We start from the raw sequence: 19,642 nt of genomic DNA, 5'->3' as shown, positions 1-19,642 counted from the left end.
AAAGAGGGCAGCTTCTATGTAATTTGTAGCTGTGAAATCTTACTTTCCTTTCATTCTACTCAGATCAGAAAAAATGCATTAAAAATCCAGTATGTGGTAGAAGTCCAGTGTATTAAATAATTTTCTTAACTGAAGCCTGGTGTGTTATTAGTAGAAAAGACTATGTAATACAACCTTGTTATTTGTATTGCCTGTTTATGTAGAAACAAACTTATTCTTCTGGCTATAAAAATAAATCTCTCTTATGTACAATATTGTAGAGTGAGTTAAATACCTGTCAGTGGGTCAAAAATATTTTCAAATAATACGGTACAGTCCTGCTGTAGGTTTTTAAGTATGGTGGGGTTTGTTTGTTTGTTTGTTTTTTAATTAGTGGTTTCTGTCTTGTTTTCTGAGGATACTGATTAAGTTATGTGTAAATAAAAGCTTTATTTCCTATAACCTGCTCTGTAAGTAGTGTGTAAGTAGAACTCATGGATTTTCTAATATGAAGCTGATTAACACTGGTGTTATAACTTATTATTTTTTCCCCCCTTTCTTTTCACTAGTCATTTAAAAGAAGATTTTTCCACTTAATCCAGCTTGGTGATGGATCCTATAATCTCAATTTCTACAAAGATGAAAAAATATCGAAAGAACCGAAAGGATCAATATTTCTAGACTCATGCATGGGAGTGGTTCAGGTAGTTATAATTATTCTGCCTGTTCTTCAGTTAGTTAAGTATTTGATAGCAAATGTTATTTAAAAATACAGATAACAGGTATTTATCTACATCTGACAAAAGTTATGTAGAGGAACATTTGGGCATGCTGCATTTTGCAAAAACAGTGAACTAGATTTTAAAGGGCAAGAGGCTGAATTTTAAAAACCTTTCTAAAAAGAACATACATTCCTAGTTGATGTCAAGTATTTATCAAAAATGTCAAACAAAATTTTAAGACAAATACACAAAAAACCCCAATATTAAATCATGACAAAGTAATATCAACATAAAATTAAAGTTCATTTCAGTTACATTTTGTGCTTACATGAGCTGTAAAATGTTTCGCATAGCTTCTTGTGTGGGATTTTTGTTCTGGGAATTGTATTAAATTCAGTCTCCCTTCCAGATGCTTTCATTTGACCTTTATAATGTTACTTCTACGTGCTTTTCTTTATTTTAAAAAGTTAACGGCTTTGGTAAAATGTTTGTCAGGAGCAAGTGCCAAAGAAAAGATTTTTAATTTAATTTCTTTTTCATGTGATTCTGTTATGTATTTACAGTACAACATGTAACTGTTTTGTTAGGCACAGCATACCTGGATAAAACTCCTGGATTTTAGGGTTTTGTTAACTTGAATTCAAATTTACAGAGGATTATATTTTTCCAAATATTGTAATAGTGGTTTTGGATACACATTTAACAAATACTTTGCATGGAAAGTCTCCTAGCTGTAATAAATGTAATCATATTGCAAGCTGTATGTACAGAGTTACACAAATTGTTTTGCCTTTGGGGTACAATCCTGGCCAACCCCACTGAAATGAGTTTGCTTTGTGTTTTTAAAACAAACCAACAAACAAAGCGGTTCCTAAACGCAGTTTTAGTCTTTGTCTGGCACTTAAAATGTATCTTTCCTTCAGCTTCCTCTGCTTTGGTGCTTCTCTCTCTGATAATATAAATTCTCCATCTTCTGGGCTCTTTCTGGCCCCTGTTGTTTCCCAGTTAGTTCTCAGCCTGCAGCTCTGGTACAGACTATTTTGGGCACTATGATACTAGGTTACATCGGCAGAAAACTTTGAGATTTTCAGAAGTTGTGAATGAAAGAACGGCCCCACAGCAAAGGGAGGTGCTATGTCCTGCAGCTGGGGGGTCAGCCCCAGGCACCCCAGTACACGCTGGACAGGCCACTCAGCTGGAAACAGCTTGGCAGAAAACGACATGGAGGTACTGGTGGACACCAAGATGAACGTGAGCCAGCAATGTGTTGTCCATGGGTTGAGACACCTCTGAAGAGCTGAATATCACTGGCTATCTATCTATCTATCTATCTATCTATCTATCTATCTATCTATCTATCTATCTTCCATTGATCTACTGCAAATAAGGTTTTTGGGCTGATAATTTCTAACCACTTAATACTCGCTTTTGTGAAGCTGAGAAGTCCTTCACTGTCTAGAATAAAAGGGTTTGGAAATAGCTATTTTCTTCACTTGAATTGTTGGTGAGGGGCAAATAAGAGGTTTTGAACTACAAAATATTATACATAATAGCCCTATTCCAGATGTGTGATTTTATTTTCATATTATATTCTGTATCTTCTCTGGCTGACCTTATTTTATTCATAGTTTTACTTATAATTGGTGTAGTATTAGCATCTAGAAGCTCATAGCAAAAAGTGGCCTCTACACAGTAAAAATTTTATTTCCATTTAATAGAAGATGAAATTTCTTGTTTTATTTTCCAAGACCCCAACCATTGTACGTTACAGTAGTCTGCATCATAGAAATCGTTGTTCTTCTTATGTAGATATGCCTACAAGCTGTTGTTCACAGAATCAAACTACTTTTTTCAGAATAAGTCTATTTGGTGAGAGGGGATTAGTTCCTATTGCATTTGTATAGCATTTCTTATTTCTGTTTTGAGTTTGTTTAGTACATATGCTTGCTTATTCTTCAAAGGCAGTAGATGCATGAGAGAAAAATGTTGACTTCCCTAGCAGACATTAAAGATACAGCAGAATAGAGCAGAATATGCTCCTTCATTAGTACTTGTGTAAGAGGAATGCTGGATATATGCAACAGGTGTTTTGTTTTGTTTTGGTGTGTGGGGTTTTTTTGTGGTTCCTGCCCCCTCTCCCCCTCCAACCTTAAAATTTTAAATGAAAGCTAGGAATTCCCAAAATACTGTTTGGGGATTTTTTTTGTTCTGTTTTAGTACTGAAATATTTCTGCATCCCAGAGAAGTGCACTCACATAATGTATGCAGTGTCTATATTCACAAATATATATGGGCATTGTTGCTTTAATTCAGTGATTTGTGAAAGTCAAGAAGTGTGGTATGTGCCACTTACGTCGAAGTTTTGTACTATGAAAGTTAAAAGTTACTATTCTTAAGATTTTTTTTTTGTTTGTTTACTTCAGTAACTCATTTTACTTGGTAAGGCTGCCTTAGATCTGGTGTCCATACGTTTGTTTGTATCATCCTGAACTCATGTTTGGTAAAAAGCTGAGTGTTGTGCCAACCAGTAGTGTTAATTGAAAAATCTGAGCTGTAGCAAAACTAAAATGCAATTTGGCATTTAATTTAAACAAACAAACAAAACCCCAACCATACAATCCGTCTTATTGTGTATTTTAATGTTTTTCTAACAAATTATCATTAAAAAAAAAAACCTAAATGGATGATAATACAGAATTTTCATTTAAAGCTTATAAATTCATTTCCAGGAATGTGAGTCAAGCTTCATAATGCTTGATTTAAATTGTGCAAAAAGGTTGACAATAGTGCATGAGGAACAAAGCAGGAATAAATTCCCAACTTCATGTATATTTTAAAGACTAGCAATATTGGAGCGTTCAGGATTGAGGCTGGTTGTGATTTAACTTCCAGTATAAAATCACAATGTGCAAATGATTCTCACTCAAATATTAATACGGTTTCATGCTTTTTGTTGTCTGTAGGTATTAGTTAGCTTCACTTCTAGATGATCTGAGTGCACGAAGACTTGATATTTGGAAATTGGATTTTCATTTTTATGATTACAGGCAAAATGACGAGGGGAAACCAAAAAGCAGGCTGTTATCTTTCATACTTGTTGCAGTGGTACAAATAACTTCAAAAGGTTATGTGTCAAGGAGGAAAAAGTAATTATGATACACTTGTTCAAAATATCAAACTATATATTTTTGTTAAAAGATCTGAAACACATATAACTTCTTTTGATTGTAAGTAGATGGTATGTAAAGATATTACAATCCTTTCTTTTTTCTTACAGAACAATAAAGTCAGACGGTTTGCATTTGAGCTCAAGATGCAAGACAAGAGTAGTTACCTTTTAGCTGCAGATAGTGAACTTGAAATGGAAGAATGGATAAACACTCTGAACAAAATCCTGCAGCTTAACTTTGAGGCTGCGATGCAAGAAAAGAGAAATGGAGAGTCTCACGAAGGTAAGTAGGGTTTCTAGCAATGCAAATACAGTTATGTGACAATGTCTGCGGACATGCATTTGGAAAGAAATACTTCATTGTTGCTATTTTTTTTTTTTTATTTGGTCATAAAAATTATAGGACTTTTCACTGTCTCTTATAACTGATGAACGTTTGACCTTTTGGCATTAAAATAGCACTGTTCTGTATTGATTCCAATTGAATTAAGTCCAGAAGAGAATAATGAGACTGGTCAGAAGTCTAGAAAAATAGAACCCACGATGAAAAATCAGAACCAGGCAGTTTAAGGAAAAGAGAAAACTTAGGATAAACTGTTTGGAATGTGTAAAATGCTGCTGAAAATGGAATAATCTGTTCAGTGGTCACTGTAGGTGGAAGAATAAGGAAATATGGTTGCAGTCAGTGGCTGTAAATTTAGATGGAACTTCCTTGACCACAAATACTTCCCTAAAGTACTAACATGGATTGCTTGGGTGTAGAATCTTTTCTGTTGCAGCTCTTTAAGAATAGGTAGGGCAGGTATCTGTAAGGAATGTTATGTAGGTATAGTTGATAGTTTGGTGACAAAAGGATAGTCTAGATGTCCTCTTGTGCATTTTTCCTTTCGAGAGCGAATGGGGAAAGCAACTGGTATGAGACAAAGCATATGCATACCCAGAAGAACCTGGAAGAGGTTATAGAAGGTTGTTCTGCTTATAAATAGCGCAATATGCCAAAAGGGATCATTGGAGTTTAAAAATAGATACCACAGTCTTTGAAGATTGTTGGAATGAAACATGATGTATACAACAAAAGTAAATTGAAAAAAGAGGTCTGTAGCACTGTGAAAGACATTTTAGTCAGTGGGCCCCAATTGACCTTAAAACTGTAAGATGCTCATAGCTGACTGAATGGTTGCTTTGTAAATCCAGTAACTGTTGGAGAGTAGAAATGAGAACCTAATGAACAGAGAGAACTTGTTTTAAGGTCAAGTTACAATGCATAGTGGAAAGACTAATGTAAATTTATGTATTGAGTATCCCCTTTGCCATGCAGATATCAAAATTAAGATTAAAGCTGTGTTCTAGGTAAGGTTAGAAATAAATGTTTCAGCCATCCACAACCTGTTTAACTATTATCACTTTTGAGAGTGTAGGATTAAAAATTGAAAAAAAAAAAAAGCAGAAACATTTCTGCCATGGCATATTGTGAGTAGCTTAGGGGTTTTTGTTTGTTTGTTTTTTATTTGTTTTTGTAAATTTTTTTATATGTGGTTTTGTGTTTTCAGATGATGAACAAAGCAAACTGGAAAGCTCATCAAGTAGTTTTGATAACTACTATCCTGAAATTGCCAAGGTAATATATATTGTAAACTCCAACTCAAGATATAAAGTAATAAACATAAGTTAGCCATGTGAACTTTCAGTAAAGGAAACTTAATGGCTTCTGGCTTCCAGTCAGTGTGTGACACTGTGAAAGCTTCAAAGCTGTTTTGTGAATAGATGTGATTACTGATGTTCATTTTCTGCTCTTGGAAGCAAACTAGCTACTGTCTTGAAGTTGGTTATATGAATCTTGACATGCTGTTTAAAAGCAGCATGTTGTATTACTTTATCAGTTTGTCTTTGCATATTTTGCATTGTTTTATTTCATGCAGGTAAGTGCAGAAGTATTTCTATAGAAATCTAGTTATGCTAAACTCAGGTTTTGTTTTTATAGTTAGAAGTCCAGAGGAGCTTAATAGCGGTGATCATGTGAATGTATTTTAGGATGCTTGTGTTTGTAATGAGCTGGCAAGTTCATGGATACTTCCTGTATTGCCATAGTTCCTGCTTTTCAATGTTGTTCTCACAGAAGTGTGGTAGAAATAAGAATAAAATAAAACAAGATAAAATCAAATCGAAGTAAATAGAAAATAAGTTACTCTTCCTCAGCCCATTTTCAGGCTTTATTTCTGCTATATCAGTGACTTGTGTGTTGTGATAAGTTTTGTGAGTTCACTAAGGAAAACCTTTTTGTTAAATTACCTAAGGACTGGAGCTGGTGACCTTTTTCTATTGAAGCTGCAGAATCCAAACTCCTTCCTGTAACTTCCTTACTCGTCCTTCTGTGTGGCACAGCCTGCAGTCTTGAAACGGTTCTGCTTGACTGTGCTCTGCAATGCTCCCCCTTTCTTTTCTGAGGACCTGTCTCACCTACTAACTACTCCTGAAGGAAGTCCAGCTTATAAATTGAGAACAAGCTATACAACAAATTCTATCACAATAGCTAACATATCAAAAGATACAGTCAGAATTTAGCAGCCAAATTGGTCAGCTGACTTAATTCTTTTTGTTACTGCTTCATAATCTATTTAGCACATGTACACAAAAAGCTATTATGTGATAATCTAACTCCAGCCGTGGCTGTATTTGGAAATTGATTTGGATTGCGGTGCATATAATCAAGTTTTCCTTGGAAGAACTGTAAGCATCAAACAGCATACTTAGATGAGGCTCTGAAAAATTATTCCAGAAACAAATATAAAATTTAGATGTTCTTGTTGTATGGAAGATTTTTCTTTCTTTATAGTCAGAGTTATTGGAATGCTTAGGTTCCTTCTATTCAGGATTGCAGCACCTGCATGTAGTTTTAGAACTACAAATGCTGCTTCCTGTTTCCATAACCTTCTGATTGGAAGCACGTAGCTCTTTAAGCCTAGGTATTTTTCTAGAGTGTTATTTTTTTTCCTAGCTCTTTAAGCACTGGCTTTTTTTGTTCCAAGGTTACAACCCATTTAAATTTCTGTTTCCTGCAAAATAAGCTTTTGGGAAAGGTTTTCCCATTCTAGTTCTTCTTTACTAAATATGACCTTTCAAAATAATTTGCTCTAATATATGTTTCTAGCCTTTTTTTCAGTGAAAAGTACAGGGAAAAATCTGACCATTCACATTAATATACTCTTTGTGCCTTAACTTGATTACTTTATAAACATGCCATTTGTTTTGAGGGTTTTTTGTTTCCTCTTTTCTTTTGTGTATTGTCTTTTCAGCTGTTATTTGGGCTTGTTTCTTTTTTCCCCAGTGGAAGATTTTCAGGGCATCGAGAGTTCTTTTAGAAGAGTTTATACTTGCTCTATTATTTTTGTTGGTTCTAGGAGGAGGTTTTCACAATAGCTGACCTCATATCCTTATGAGAAAAGACAAATTCCTTTAGGGGTGATTGTAGAGCACCTGACAATAAGGGAATAAACAATCTTCCTAGGAAAGGTTTAACCCTTGTGAATACATCTCCAAGCATTCATTTTTTTTCTATCAAAAGCTGTTAGTTTGTAACATAAACTAAAAAGGTGGGATTGTGCACTTTAGTGCATGGATGTACACACAAATCTCAGTCTGTCTGTTCAGACTACTTCGTGTTCTTTTTATGTGTAACTGAGGTACCAAGAGTTGAATGTAGGTTTGTTAGTTTGTTTTTGCTGTTGTTTTGTTTGTTTGTTTTTTGTTTGTTTGTTTGTTTTTAATATTCAGAGAAGACAAATTAGGCCTCTGTCTTAAATAACTATGTGACCATCATGATCTGTGTGCCTAGGTACCTCCATAACCATTATGGGTTCACAGTATCACAGTATGTTTGGGATTGGAAGGGACCTCAAAAGATCAAGTCCAATCCCCCTGCTGGAGCAGGAACACCTAGGTGAGGTTACACAGGAATGTGTCCAGGTGGGTTTTGAATGTCTCCAGAGAAGGAGACTCCACAACCTCCCTGGGCAGCCTGTTCCAGTGCTCTGGCACCCTCACTGAGAAGAAGTTTTTTCTCAAATTTAAGTGGAACCTCTTGTGTTCCAGCTTGATCCCATTACCCCTTGTCCTATCATTGTTTGCCACCGAGAAGAGCCTGGCTCCATCCTCCGGTGTTTCCTGAGGAAAACATTGTCACCATTTTATAGATGAGGAAATGGAATAGAATGGAAATGGAATGGAGTTGCAGCTGTGCTGTTGACAGGGTCAATGACTCCATACATTTTCAGTTCCTGACTTCTGACCAGCTGCACTTGATCTTTTAGTCAAAAATGCATATTTTTTTTCTGTTTAGTTCACAAAACAAAGAATCTAAAACTATTCAAGATGCTTTAGCTGAAACAGTTTCTCTCTTGCTCCTATGACCAGATAACAGAATCACAGAATGGTTGGGGTTGGAAGTGACCTCTGGAGATCATCTGGTCCAACCTACTTGCTAAAGCAGGTTCACCCAGAGCAGATGCACAGGAATGTGTCCAGACAGGTCTTGAATGCCTCCGACAAAGGAGACTCCACAACCAGTCTGGGCAGCCTGTTCCAGTGCTCTGGCACCCTCAAAGTAAAGAAGTTTCTCCTCATGTTTAGGTGGAACCTCTTGTGCTTCAGCCTGTGCCCGCTGCCCCTCGTCACGTCATTGGGCACCATTGAAAGGAGTCTGGCCCCATCCTCTTGACACCCACCCTTGAGATACTGATAAGCATTGATGAGATGCCCTCTCAGCCTTCTGTTCTCCAGGCTGAACAGACCCAGCTCTCAGCCTCTCCTCACAGGGAAGGAGCTCTAGGCCCCTAATCATCTTTGTAGCCCACCACTGGACTCTCTCCAGTAATTCCTTGTCCTCCTTAAACTGAGGAGCCCAGAACTAGACACAGTTCTCCAGATGTGGCCTCACCAGGGCAGAGTGGAGGGGGAGGAGAACCACCTGCTGGTCGCACTCTTCTTGGTGCACCCCAGGTACCATTTGCTGCCTTGGCCACAAGGGCACATTGTTGACTCATGGTCAACCTGTTGTTCACCAGAACTCCCAAGTCCTCCTCTGCAGTGCTGCTTTCCAGCAGGTCTGCCCCTAGCCTGTCATCTGCTTCTTCAGTTCTTGCTGCTGACTTATTCCCTTTCTAAAACATACATGCAACCTTTTTGCTATCTTTCGACTTCTTCAGAGGTAAGTCCTGTATTTCTCAATTATACTGGCTGTTGAACAAGCAAAGTCTTACCAATACTCTGCTAGTATCACGTGTCTGGGTCGTGTCCTTCACAGCAGCTCTTGACTTTTCTTCTGGATATGTGAAAGTAAATGAAATCCATTAGAGCATCTCTACTCAAAATCACACCTCCAAAGTTCTTCTTCTGTAATGCATCCTTTAAATCAAATTATTTTAAAAATTATTATTATTATCAACGTGAAATAGGATTTAGAGCTCTTAGAGCTGGTGTTCTTTTGTTTGTGGTGGTTGTTTGTTTTTTTTTGGTGAGTGTGTTTGGTGGGTTTGGTTTTCTTTTTTTACATCACTTTCAGCTGGCGGTCAGTGATGAGCATTATGGGTTGGTAACTTCTTTTAACCTGTACAGGCTGATCCAAAAATAGATACCTGTCTGTAATGTAATAGTTTGTATCCCTGTTTAGCCAGGTACTACTTTGGGAATGGCAGCTCTCCTACATGCGTAGTTTTGGCATAAATATATGTACATTTGTCATGTCCTGTGACTTCAAAAATCATAGAATACTCTTTAAATAATACTTTTTATTTTAAAAAAGTAACCTATGTATACCATCAGTTTTCACATTCTCTTTTGTTCCACTTTGCTTTTGTTTTTCTGTTAATAAGTAGGTGTCCACAAATCCCAGGCAGGATCGGTGTACGGTGTACTCTGCAAAGTAACATTTTAAGTGTCAGGAGTTTATTTTCTTGGAAGTTTTGGGGGTTTTTCCATCTGCCTACAGGAAAACCACTTCTTTGGCAGTAGAACTCAAGAAAACAAACAAAAAAATATATATATAAAAAAAAAAAAACAAAACTGAAGAAAAAGAGCTTTGTTGGTATTTCTTAATTTAGGTAACCTGTTGTTTCCTGGGCAATCTTACGATCTCAGGATAGCTCTGAACTTTAACTTACATTCATGCTACTACTTTTTTTTTTTTTTTTTTTTTTTTTAACAAAACAATGTTACTGAAGTTATTTATTGTTTAAGGAAGCAAAATGTTGTATGATCTACATTGAAGTACACTTCCCATGAACGGGAAAGGTTACCTATTACTGATGTACATTTTTGTGATTTTAGGCCTGGAGAAGCTCTTGGAGGACAGTAGCCTTCTTTTGCTTTTTACTCAGACACAATCAAGCAATTTAAACTAAGGAGTTACAAAGCTCAGTTAGGAAAAGAAGAGTGCATGAATTAAAAACACATAAAGCTTTGAACATCACAGAATAAAAGAATAAAGTTGAAAACAACTTTCATTTAATACTAAGACTTTTTTTCTTATTTTGAACAGAGTACCAGAGAAGCAGAAATCAAGTTGAAAAGTGAAAGCAGGGTTAAACTTTTTGCCTTGGATCCAGATGCACAGGTTAGACTTCTTTACAAGGAAGCGTATTGTTTTTTTTTACGTTGATCCTTTTGAGATGAGAAACAACTTAATTTTTCTTTTCTCTTTTTAAAGAAACTTGACTTTTCTGCTATTGAACCAGAAGTGAAGCCATTTGAAGAGAAATTTGGAAAAAAAATTCTTGTGAAGTGTAATGATTTATCTTTTAATTTACAAAGCTGTGTTGCAGAAAATGAAGAAGGACCAACGACAAATGTAAATAATTAATCTAATTATTTTCTGTTGCTATTGTAATGACTGTCTTAATAGTTTGATGCTATCCTTAATGGCAGGAATTCCTTGCTGTGATTGAAAAACTTATATTGTGGGTTTTTTTTCTGCTCATTTAAATCAAAGTGAGAGCCTAAATTCTGTTAAAAGTAACTTTGCTGTTAATCTTATTGTTGTGGTGTAGAAAGTGGAATTTTTCTTTTACTGTGTTCTACGTCTTGTCGGTAATATCTAGAAGGATGGCCATGTATAACTGTTTATAAAAATTTTACACATCTTCCTGTCATATACATTTTTACAGCAATGACACTCGATTCTTTTTTTTTTTAAATGTCTAGGTAGAACCTTTCTTCGTCACGTTATCTCTATTTGATATTAAAAACAATCAGAAGATTTCAGCAGATTTCCATGTTGATTTGAACCACCCCTCAGTAAGGCACATGATATCCAATGCATCTCCACAAATAATGAATGGCAGTGGCGACAGCTTACACAGAATTCAAGACATTCATGAAACTGTGTTGCAATATCCAAAGCAGGTAAGACCTAGTAACCTAAAGAATTATTAATAGTGGGATTTTGGATACAAGTAGAGAGTTTTCCTACATGCTTTAGATGGCTTTCTATTATGTAATGTGACAATGCGTGTACATTTTCCTTTTATATTCATCTCTTCCCTTCCTCCCTCCCCCTTTTGTTTTTTTCCTAGGGAATATTCTCAGTCACGTGTCCTCATACTGACATTTTCCTTGTGGCTAGAATAGAAAAAGTATTACAAGGAAGTATTACACATTGTGCTGAACCATATATGAAAAGCTCAGATTCATCAAAGGTACGTTATCTTCTGTGACATGAAAAAAATGGTAAGGCAAGACACACTGATCTGAAATTAAGAAAGATCAATAAAGCTTAGTTCTTCTATTTAAAAGTTAGGTAATTGGATTATTTGATTTAGTAAGTTATAATTATTACTAGTAGCTATTATTGATTGAAATATTATAGATAAAGTCTAACATGTTATTGGGAAACATGTAGTTAGCTTTTAAAACTGTGACATAATCCATAATTTTTGTAATGGTTTTAAACAAACTGATTTGCCAAAAGAATATTAGACTTCAATGTGAAGGGTGAGTTGAAAATTGTTGAATGATGAAATATTAAATATGAGTCAGAAATTAACTCTATGCATCTCTTAGTTAATGCATGTTATTTACTGTATCGACTTTTCCTTTGTGTCACTTTTTGATGACCATAGTTTACTGTAAGTTTTTCTGCCTTCTTGCTGTTTTTTCTGTCAGAACCATTGAGCTCATTAAGCATCTGTTTTTATGTATAAAATGCTTTGAAAATTTGATAGAACTCCAAATCACTTTTGGAAATAAACCACAGAGCCATCCTAGTTTTACAGAAGTCTAGGCTGACATAACATTTTAATGTTTTTGGAAACATATCTACAATAAGCTTTGTCAGTTGCTACTTCTTGTGTGTCACTGAAGAAATAGAGTTTTAATTTTGCTGATTTACAGTTATGCTTAAATAGTTAGACCAGAACACTAGAAGAAAAGGGTTTTTTTTGTAAGCAACGTCAGCTACTTTTGACATTGTTCCTGTTTTCTGTTTTCAGCTAGTGAAAGGGAAGAAGCAAGGGTTAGCTTTCAGTCTCTGCAGAGGAACACTGTTCTTTCCTACTGATTTAACACTGGCTAAGCTACACATAAAAAAAGCCTGTATTTTTCACTTCGTCTTAATATAGATCAGACTGCTGATTTGCTTTTCCAGGAATACTTGAGAATTTTTTTTCAGCTGTCATTGGAAAACAGCAGCTTTGTATTTTAGGAGTCTGCTTTTCAAGTGTGTGCTGACTGTTACTGAGGTAGAACAAACCTGACCTGAGTCACTGATTTTGGTGGTCTTGGGCCTGAGCCACATGGGACGTTTAAGTAAGCCCGAGTGTTCCCAAATTTGATGCTGAGTGCCGGCCCTGTGTTGCCCTGTACTGCAAGAGCAGCCAATAGGAATAGTCATGTCTATGTTAACTTAGGCTGTCCGTTCCTGGTATACGTTTGCTTATAATTTTATACAATTGAACACTTATGTTGAATTTTTTTTCCTGTTTTTGTTCTCTGAGATTACACTATGTGAATTTTTAGCAAACCAGAGCAGTACCAGCTGTATAGGCCTCCATGTGCATCAGCGCAGTGAGGAAGTTCCAGTTCTCTGCAGAATTACTGCTCTGGACAAGAAAAAGGGAAAACGGAAGCAGCAGATTCTGTAGCCAAGAGGTCATTTGTTCTCCCCTTAAACACTGAATATAGTGAATTAATGATGATTACTTATCAAGGTTCTATATTCCTGACTGCAATTTCCCCCTTTTTACAGGAAAGGATAATGGAGAGCTGGCTCAAACAACACACTAGTAGAAATAGCTCTTCATTGCATCAACAGCTTAGATCAGGCATAATGTTCAGGCAGGTTCACCCTGTGTTTTATGCCTCTGGCAAATAATTTTGCTCTATGTAGGCACATACAAATTTGTTTCTGGAAAAGAGAAGCCCACTGCTCTGTCGGCAGATTCTGTTTTCGCTCAAGTGGTTGAGCTTGTTGTTGAATATCTCAGACTAGTGGGCTTCTGGTTCTCATTGTTATACATGTTGGTTCTATATAGTGGAACTGTTTGTTCACTTAAAAGTTAACAAAACCGAAAATTTAAAGTTTTAGTGAGAACAATATTGCAGTGTCCATAGGTAGGATTGCCTATGTGATCTTCATACAATTCCTCCCCATATTCTGTGTACATGTAATACAAGTATTGCAGAGTATTTCACTATTTACTCTACAGGAATGTGTTCTGGTACACAGAGTGGGTGGTGAATAGGGGAGAAGTGGGTGGTGGAAATGTTTTAGCTGGAGTCACGATTTTTTCTTAAAAACTAGTTGAATTTTGCTCTAGCTTTTGAGTGAGTTTGATATAATAATTTTTTTCTTGAAAATGTATTGTCAGGGGTGTAGGTGTCTGTATTTTCACACATGAAATGCTGTGAAATCAGGAGGCACTGCTTAACTTGAAATGAATTAATAAGAGATATTTTCATTTATCTTTTACTTGCATGCATAGGATTAACCTTCTAAAGATTTTCCAATTCATATCTTTGTCCATATGTGGACATTAGTTCTTGTGAACTAATGTTGCGAAAGGCTTGAGATTTTAAAACATGGCTATTTCTTATGTCCCTTGCAGGTTGCACAGAAAGTTTTGAAGAATGCTAAGCAGGCATGCCAGAGATTAGGTCAATACAGAATGCCTTTTGCCTGGGCAGCTAGGTAAGGACAGATCTTGGCAATCTGTATTTTTTCCTAACTTTTCTTGAGCATTATTTTCTGCATCTCACTTCTTGTAAAACTTAATGTGCTATTTAAGTGATTTCTTGTTTTACTTTCAATTAACTAAAGATTTCTGACAAACACTCTGTAGTAGGAAAAAAGTTAAAACATTGATTGTATTATTATTCAAACCTTTATATATTGCCAACTGTTTTCCATTGTCAATAATTTTTATTTTACTAAGAATGAAATGGTCCACACTTTAACGTATAAATAGCTCAGTCTAACAAATAAAACTTACCTACAATGACAACAGTGTTAGATCTTAATATGAAAGGTGGTGCAATATGTTCTAATTTGTTGAAAAAAACATTTCTGATGTGAATTTCAACACTTTCGTAAACTCAGCTGAAAGCAAGATTTTGACTTTCAGGACGCTGTTTAAAGATGCCTCAGGAACCCTGGACAAAAATGCAAGATTTTCTCCTCTCTTCAGACAAGACAGTAATAAACTTTCAAATGAAGACATGCTGAAATTGTTAGCAGATTTCAGGAAGTAAGTTTAATGCCCCCACTTAAATAAAAACAAAACAGCAAACAAACAAAACCAACACAACACAAATGTGCCCTAACACTCTGCCTTCCACTGTCCCCACCTCCCCAAGCCCCACCATTTTTTGTTATGGTCCTGATCTGGAGCATCTTATCTTTTGATATGTGTATTTATATGTTTTTCACTTCAAATATAGAAGTTATATAGATATAATCAAGGCCTTCAGACAAGCTACAGATCTTTGCTGTGTTTGGTGAATTAGGAGTTAGGGAAAAGTTACTGAGTAGAAGACACATTTTGTTAACTTCCTGATTGTTCTTCCCCTTAGCTCTTCTCCCAAGTTTGCCCCAGTACCATAGATACTTATCACTGGCCACTGAGATTTAAAAAGCTTACTTATAGCTCCCCTCTTTACTGCAAATAATAGTGAGTTGATGCAAATGATAGCTGACAAACAAAACTTCTTGTGCGTTTTTAATTTTGATTTAAAAATAAACTTCATGCTTTTTCTTAACCTTTTCTACACTTGTGAGTAAAGCCTTTTGGTTTGTTGGTTGGTTTGTTTGTTTGTTTTTTTGAGAGAAAAATTTTAAAGGAGAAGAAAACTCTGAATCTAGGCAAAAAGAAGACCAGATCAGTCATCCACCCCCAAACCACCTTTCCTCTCGTACTCCTATTTCAGGATATTACTTTTGCCTCTGTTTCCTCTTATCTGTTTTCTCTGGCATCTGACAGTTTTGCATTTAGCCTGACTTTGAGGTTTTTTTTCCTTCCTATAGACCTGAAAAGATGGCCAAACTTCCTGTTATTTTAGGAAATTTGGATGTTACAATTGATAATGTGTCACCAGATTTTCCAAGTAAGTATTAATAAACACTGTTAAATGGACATTCAGGCTTTTACTTTTCAGTTCTTTATTGGTTTTTTTAATGTATTTTCAGATTATGTTAACTCATCCTACATCCCCATGAAACAGTTTGAAAACAGTACCAAGACACACGTAACGTTTGAGATAGAAGAATTTGTTCCCTGTATACCAAGACACACGCAGCCTTTCACCATATACAACAATCATCTCTATGTTTATCCAAAGCACTTGAAATATGATGGTCAAAAGTCTTTTGCAAAGGTGAGTACAGGAAAACTGGGCATTCTTCTTTCTCAGGTTTGGCTAAATTGTTTACATATTATATTTCTGCAGTGATCCCTACAATTAAGTGTTTGGGGTTTTGTTTTTTAATGCTGCTTTAGGCCAGAAATATTGCCGTATGCATTGAGTTCAAGGATTCTGATGAAGAGGATTATTTGCCTTTGAAGGTTAGTCTTTTGTTTTTTTTGACTCATAGTGAACAGTATCTAACTAATACAGTAGTACTGGATTAATTTAGCTAATTTGGGATGGTGGCTTTCTGTCCTCCTTTTGCCTTTGTTATGAGGTTAACTTCTAGATGATTTGTTTGTTTTTAATATAAAGGATTGCTAAAGAACCCTCAGAGCATTTAATTTCTTTATATCTTCAAAAATTACAAGGATAAACTTGTTCCAAACAAGGGTGGCTTATGCCTACTCCACAGGAGGAATTCAAGTTAAAACAGTAAAGCGTTAGATCAAGTGCAGAGCCAAGCTCTGTGTTTGTTTATGAGCTACCACAGTGTGTAAGAGGTGGCTGGAAGGAAAGAAGTAGAAAAACGTGTAGGAACCCTGAGGTGAAATCACAGTGTCAGCTCTACTGCACAGCAGGGAGACTACTGATCATGTAATCACCTGGTCTGTGCAAAGGAATCAAGTTAAATACAAGTTAAAATATTTCAAATACTAGGTGAAACAAATTCTAAGCTGAGAGCAAAAGAGGATCACAGATGTGTTTTTCTTTTTTTTTTTTTTTTTCTTCCCTCTTTCTTTTCCTTTTTTCTGTTATTAGTGTATCTATGGTAGGCCAGGTGGGCCGGTATTTACTAGAAGTGCATTTGCTGCTGTCCTGCATCACCAACAAAATCCAGAGTTTTATGATGAGGTAAGCTACCTTTCTAAGGTAACTTTTACTGCTTTAGGTATTATGTAAGTTTCAAAAAATGCAAGAAAATATTTGAGGATTGCAAAATTCTTCTTAATTATAATATTTCAATTAAATTTTTGTGAGTTTTGTAAATGTGATTCTCGATCTTGCCTCAAATAACATAAATGCTGGAATTGCTTTTTAAGTGTGCAACAAATAAAGCTCTTGTTGAAGACTTCTGCAAAGATTGTGATTCTTTGCCTTTCAGATTAAAATAGAATTGCCCACTCAGTTACATGAAAAGCACCATTTGTTGTTCACCTTCTACCATGTCAGCTGTGATACTTCAAGTAAAGGGAGTACAAAGAAGAAAGATGTTGTTGAAACACAAGGTTTGTACACAAATACTTTGCTTTCAGTAACTGCTGGGGAGTTTTCATGAAGTATACTTGTCTCGCAACCCATGATTTTTGTGATCCATATGATGCTTTTTAATTACATAGAGTCATAGAATAGTTTTAGTTGGAAAAGACCCTAAAGATCATTGAGTCCAACCATTAACCTAACACTGCCAAGTCCACCTCTAAACCACGTCCCTAAGAACCTCATCTACACGTCTTTTAAATTAAAATAAATATTTAATGAGATCTTTCAGTCTGTATAAATGTTTCAAATGTTCTTTTAGAACATCTATCAAATGTGTGTTTTTTCAAACTCAATGACAATTTATTTGCCTTTTAAATTATTTTTATCATTTGAGTCCAAATCATTTGGCCCTTAATGTAACATTTTTTGATTTATTAATTACATATAACTGTAGAGTAAGACTTTTGTAAGAGTGTATGTAAAGATTCATAACTTATTTTACATGAGTTGCCTTTCATGTTCCGTAGTTGGGTATTCTTGGCTTCCTCTATTAAAAGATGGAAGAGTGGTGACCAATGAGCAACACATTCCAGTGTCAGCAAATCTTCCGTCAGGCTATCTTAGTTATCAAGAAGTGGGAGTTGGAAAGGTATGTTATATAAAATCTTTAAAAAAAATAATAAAAAAAAAGATGTGGAGAGAAGGTTTAGTTGTGATTCCTTAGTCCAATAAGATTGAAATAATTTTCTAGTGGAAATTTTTATTCTTTGATGGTTGAAATGGAGTGCTTTGCGAAAGTTACACATGTGACTTGGAGGAAACAAACAAACTCAAACGGAAAAGGGAGATAAAACTTATGACTACATTCATTTACAAGAATTTGAATCAACCTGTTCTAATGTAATTTTTTGTTTAAATTGTCAAGTGCTTATTTCTGTTATTATTAAGCTGATGTACTTAGGAAATGTTTGTTTCATTTTTTATAGTAATAATTAAATAGATGTTACAGTAATATTTTAAACATATTAAACTATTTTGAGTTTATGAAGATATGCAAATAATCTGAAGTCCTTTACTAAATTTTTTTTAGCATTTCATGCTGTCTCCTTTCAGTAAGTCTTTTATTCCTGAAAAAGTCGTCTTCTCACATCTTGATTTCTGTGATCTTTATAATTCACTACCAGAATTTATGGTTGTATCTTTCAAAGCAGAAAGCTTGCAAAAAACAGTAACGAGGAGCATACAAAATGTAAAATGTGATAGGGGATTTGACTAAGAAAATAAAATGCAGAGACAAAATTGAGTCGTTTTGGAGGAAGAGACCTAAAATCAACAGCAAGAGGTGCTGCTCTCCTCCTATTCTACCATCTTCTCCTTTTTAAACTCTGCTGTAAGCTTTCCAACCATTGTCTCCTTCACATCTTTCATCTTTTTACATCGTAGGTGTATTCTTTATGCCTCTGGTGTTTGTTTCTGCTCATGCCCATGGGTAGAAGGTTAGGACCAATATGGCTAGTTGTAGATCTAGCAGTAAAATCTCTCTCTAATTGGTATTGGGATAGACAGACGAGCATTCCCATTCTTAGTTCTTTGGAAATGGGATGGGAAGGAAGCACTGGCTGCTACCTATCAGTGACCCATGCTAAGGTTTAGACTGTGTCAGTGTCTGTGGAATTTCTTATGTTGTATTTTTCTTTGAACGCTAATAGATACTTTTCTCTAGTCAGGCATTTCTTTGCAGAGGTGTAGGGGAAACATGAAATCTGTGACTTACCGAGAAGCTCTTTCATTAGCCAGTGAGGAAATGACTGTGGGACTTTAAAAAAAAAACCCAACATTTTAAGCTTCATAAATGCTTTTTGTAATATTGCCTGCATAATTTTCCTTTTTTTTTAATGACTTTATTCATTGCACACATTTCTTCAAACTATTATCAAAAAAAAGGTGTTGTTTGTGGTACTATAATCAAATTATTTTACTCTTATATACCGCTACATTATTCTACTTTTCCTCTACATGTGTGCATACAGCATTCTGGTCCTGAAATTAAATGGGTAGATGGAGGCAAACAACTGTTAAAAATATCCACTCATCTGGTGTCAACTGTGTATACACAGGTGAGTTGTAAAACAAATTAAACTAGAGAAAGTTTAAAGAATAATGCATGTTTGTTATAGGTATATACAATATTGGGAAGATTCTTAAACTCACTATGCTGATCTCTTAATTTTTTTGTCTCTTCAACACTCCGAATGGTATCTCTCTTTCACATTAGCTGTGAAAACCAGCAGATCTTAAATGGAAGCTATTCAAAATGTGAGCCTTTTATCTAACAGTGTCATTCATTCCAGTCTGAATTTTCCTGTTTGTTGTCTATTTACCGGCATATTTAGAAACCAATTAGTTGTGTTATAGCTGCTCATAAAATACATATTATGCTTGGTTGGGATAACTAATATTAAGTATGCTATTTTCTGCATATCAGTTGGTTTGAAGCAAGTATATGCAGTGGTTTGTATAATGGGTATTCAAAAAAATCACTGGAAATTTCTCATATGGATTAAAAAATCCCAATGTTGCATATAGACTAAATTAGTCTTTGGAATAGTGCACTTCAATTATTTTTGAACATTGAATCTATGGACACCTATACGGATTCCTATATATAGAACACACTTAT

General features: G+C 35.4%; 1 protein-coding gene across 17 annotated transcripts in view; it reads left to right on the top strand.

The window, feature by feature from the left end:
• The window catches only part of DOCK9 (dedicator of cytokinesis 9), a 124,485-nt gene that overhangs the window by 50,573 nt on the left and 54,270 nt on the right, over positions 1-19,642 (top strand). For all 17 annotated transcript variants that reach the window (XM_065057501.1, XM_065057475.1, XM_065057439.1 and 14 more), the window contains exons 7-22: positions 549-683; positions 3,979-4,153; positions 5,421-5,488; positions 10,403-10,477; positions 10,571-10,711; positions 11,065-11,265; positions 11,436-11,558; positions 13,965-14,047; positions 14,481-14,603; positions 15,380-15,459; positions 15,542-15,729; positions 15,852-15,917; positions 16,522-16,614; positions 16,865-16,988; positions 17,490-17,611; positions 18,993-19,079. In XM_065057501.1, the coding sequence (XP_064913573.1) occupies positions 549-683; positions 3,979-4,153; positions 5,421-5,488; positions 10,403-10,477; positions 10,571-10,711; positions 11,065-11,265; positions 11,436-11,558; positions 13,965-14,047; positions 14,481-14,603; positions 15,380-15,459; positions 15,542-15,729; positions 15,852-15,917; positions 16,522-16,614; positions 16,865-16,988; positions 17,490-17,611; positions 18,993-19,079 (1,884 nt within the window). The remainder of the gene's footprint in view (positions 1-548; positions 684-3,978; positions 4,154-5,420; positions 5,489-10,402; positions 10,478-10,570; positions 10,712-11,064; positions 11,266-11,435; positions 11,559-13,964; positions 14,048-14,480; positions 14,604-15,379; positions 15,460-15,541; positions 15,730-15,851; positions 15,918-16,521; positions 16,615-16,864; positions 16,989-17,489; positions 17,612-18,992; positions 19,080-19,642) is intronic.

The sequence above is a fragment of the Columba livia genome, chromosome 1 (assembly GCF_036013475.1).
Source record: "Columba livia isolate bColLiv1 breed racing homer chromosome 1, bColLiv1.pat.W.v2, whole genome shotgun sequence".
Classification (NCBI taxonomy): Eukaryota; Metazoa; Chordata; class Aves; order Columbiformes; family Columbidae; genus Columba; species Columba livia.
This window is presented reverse-complemented; position numbering and strand designations above follow the sequence as displayed.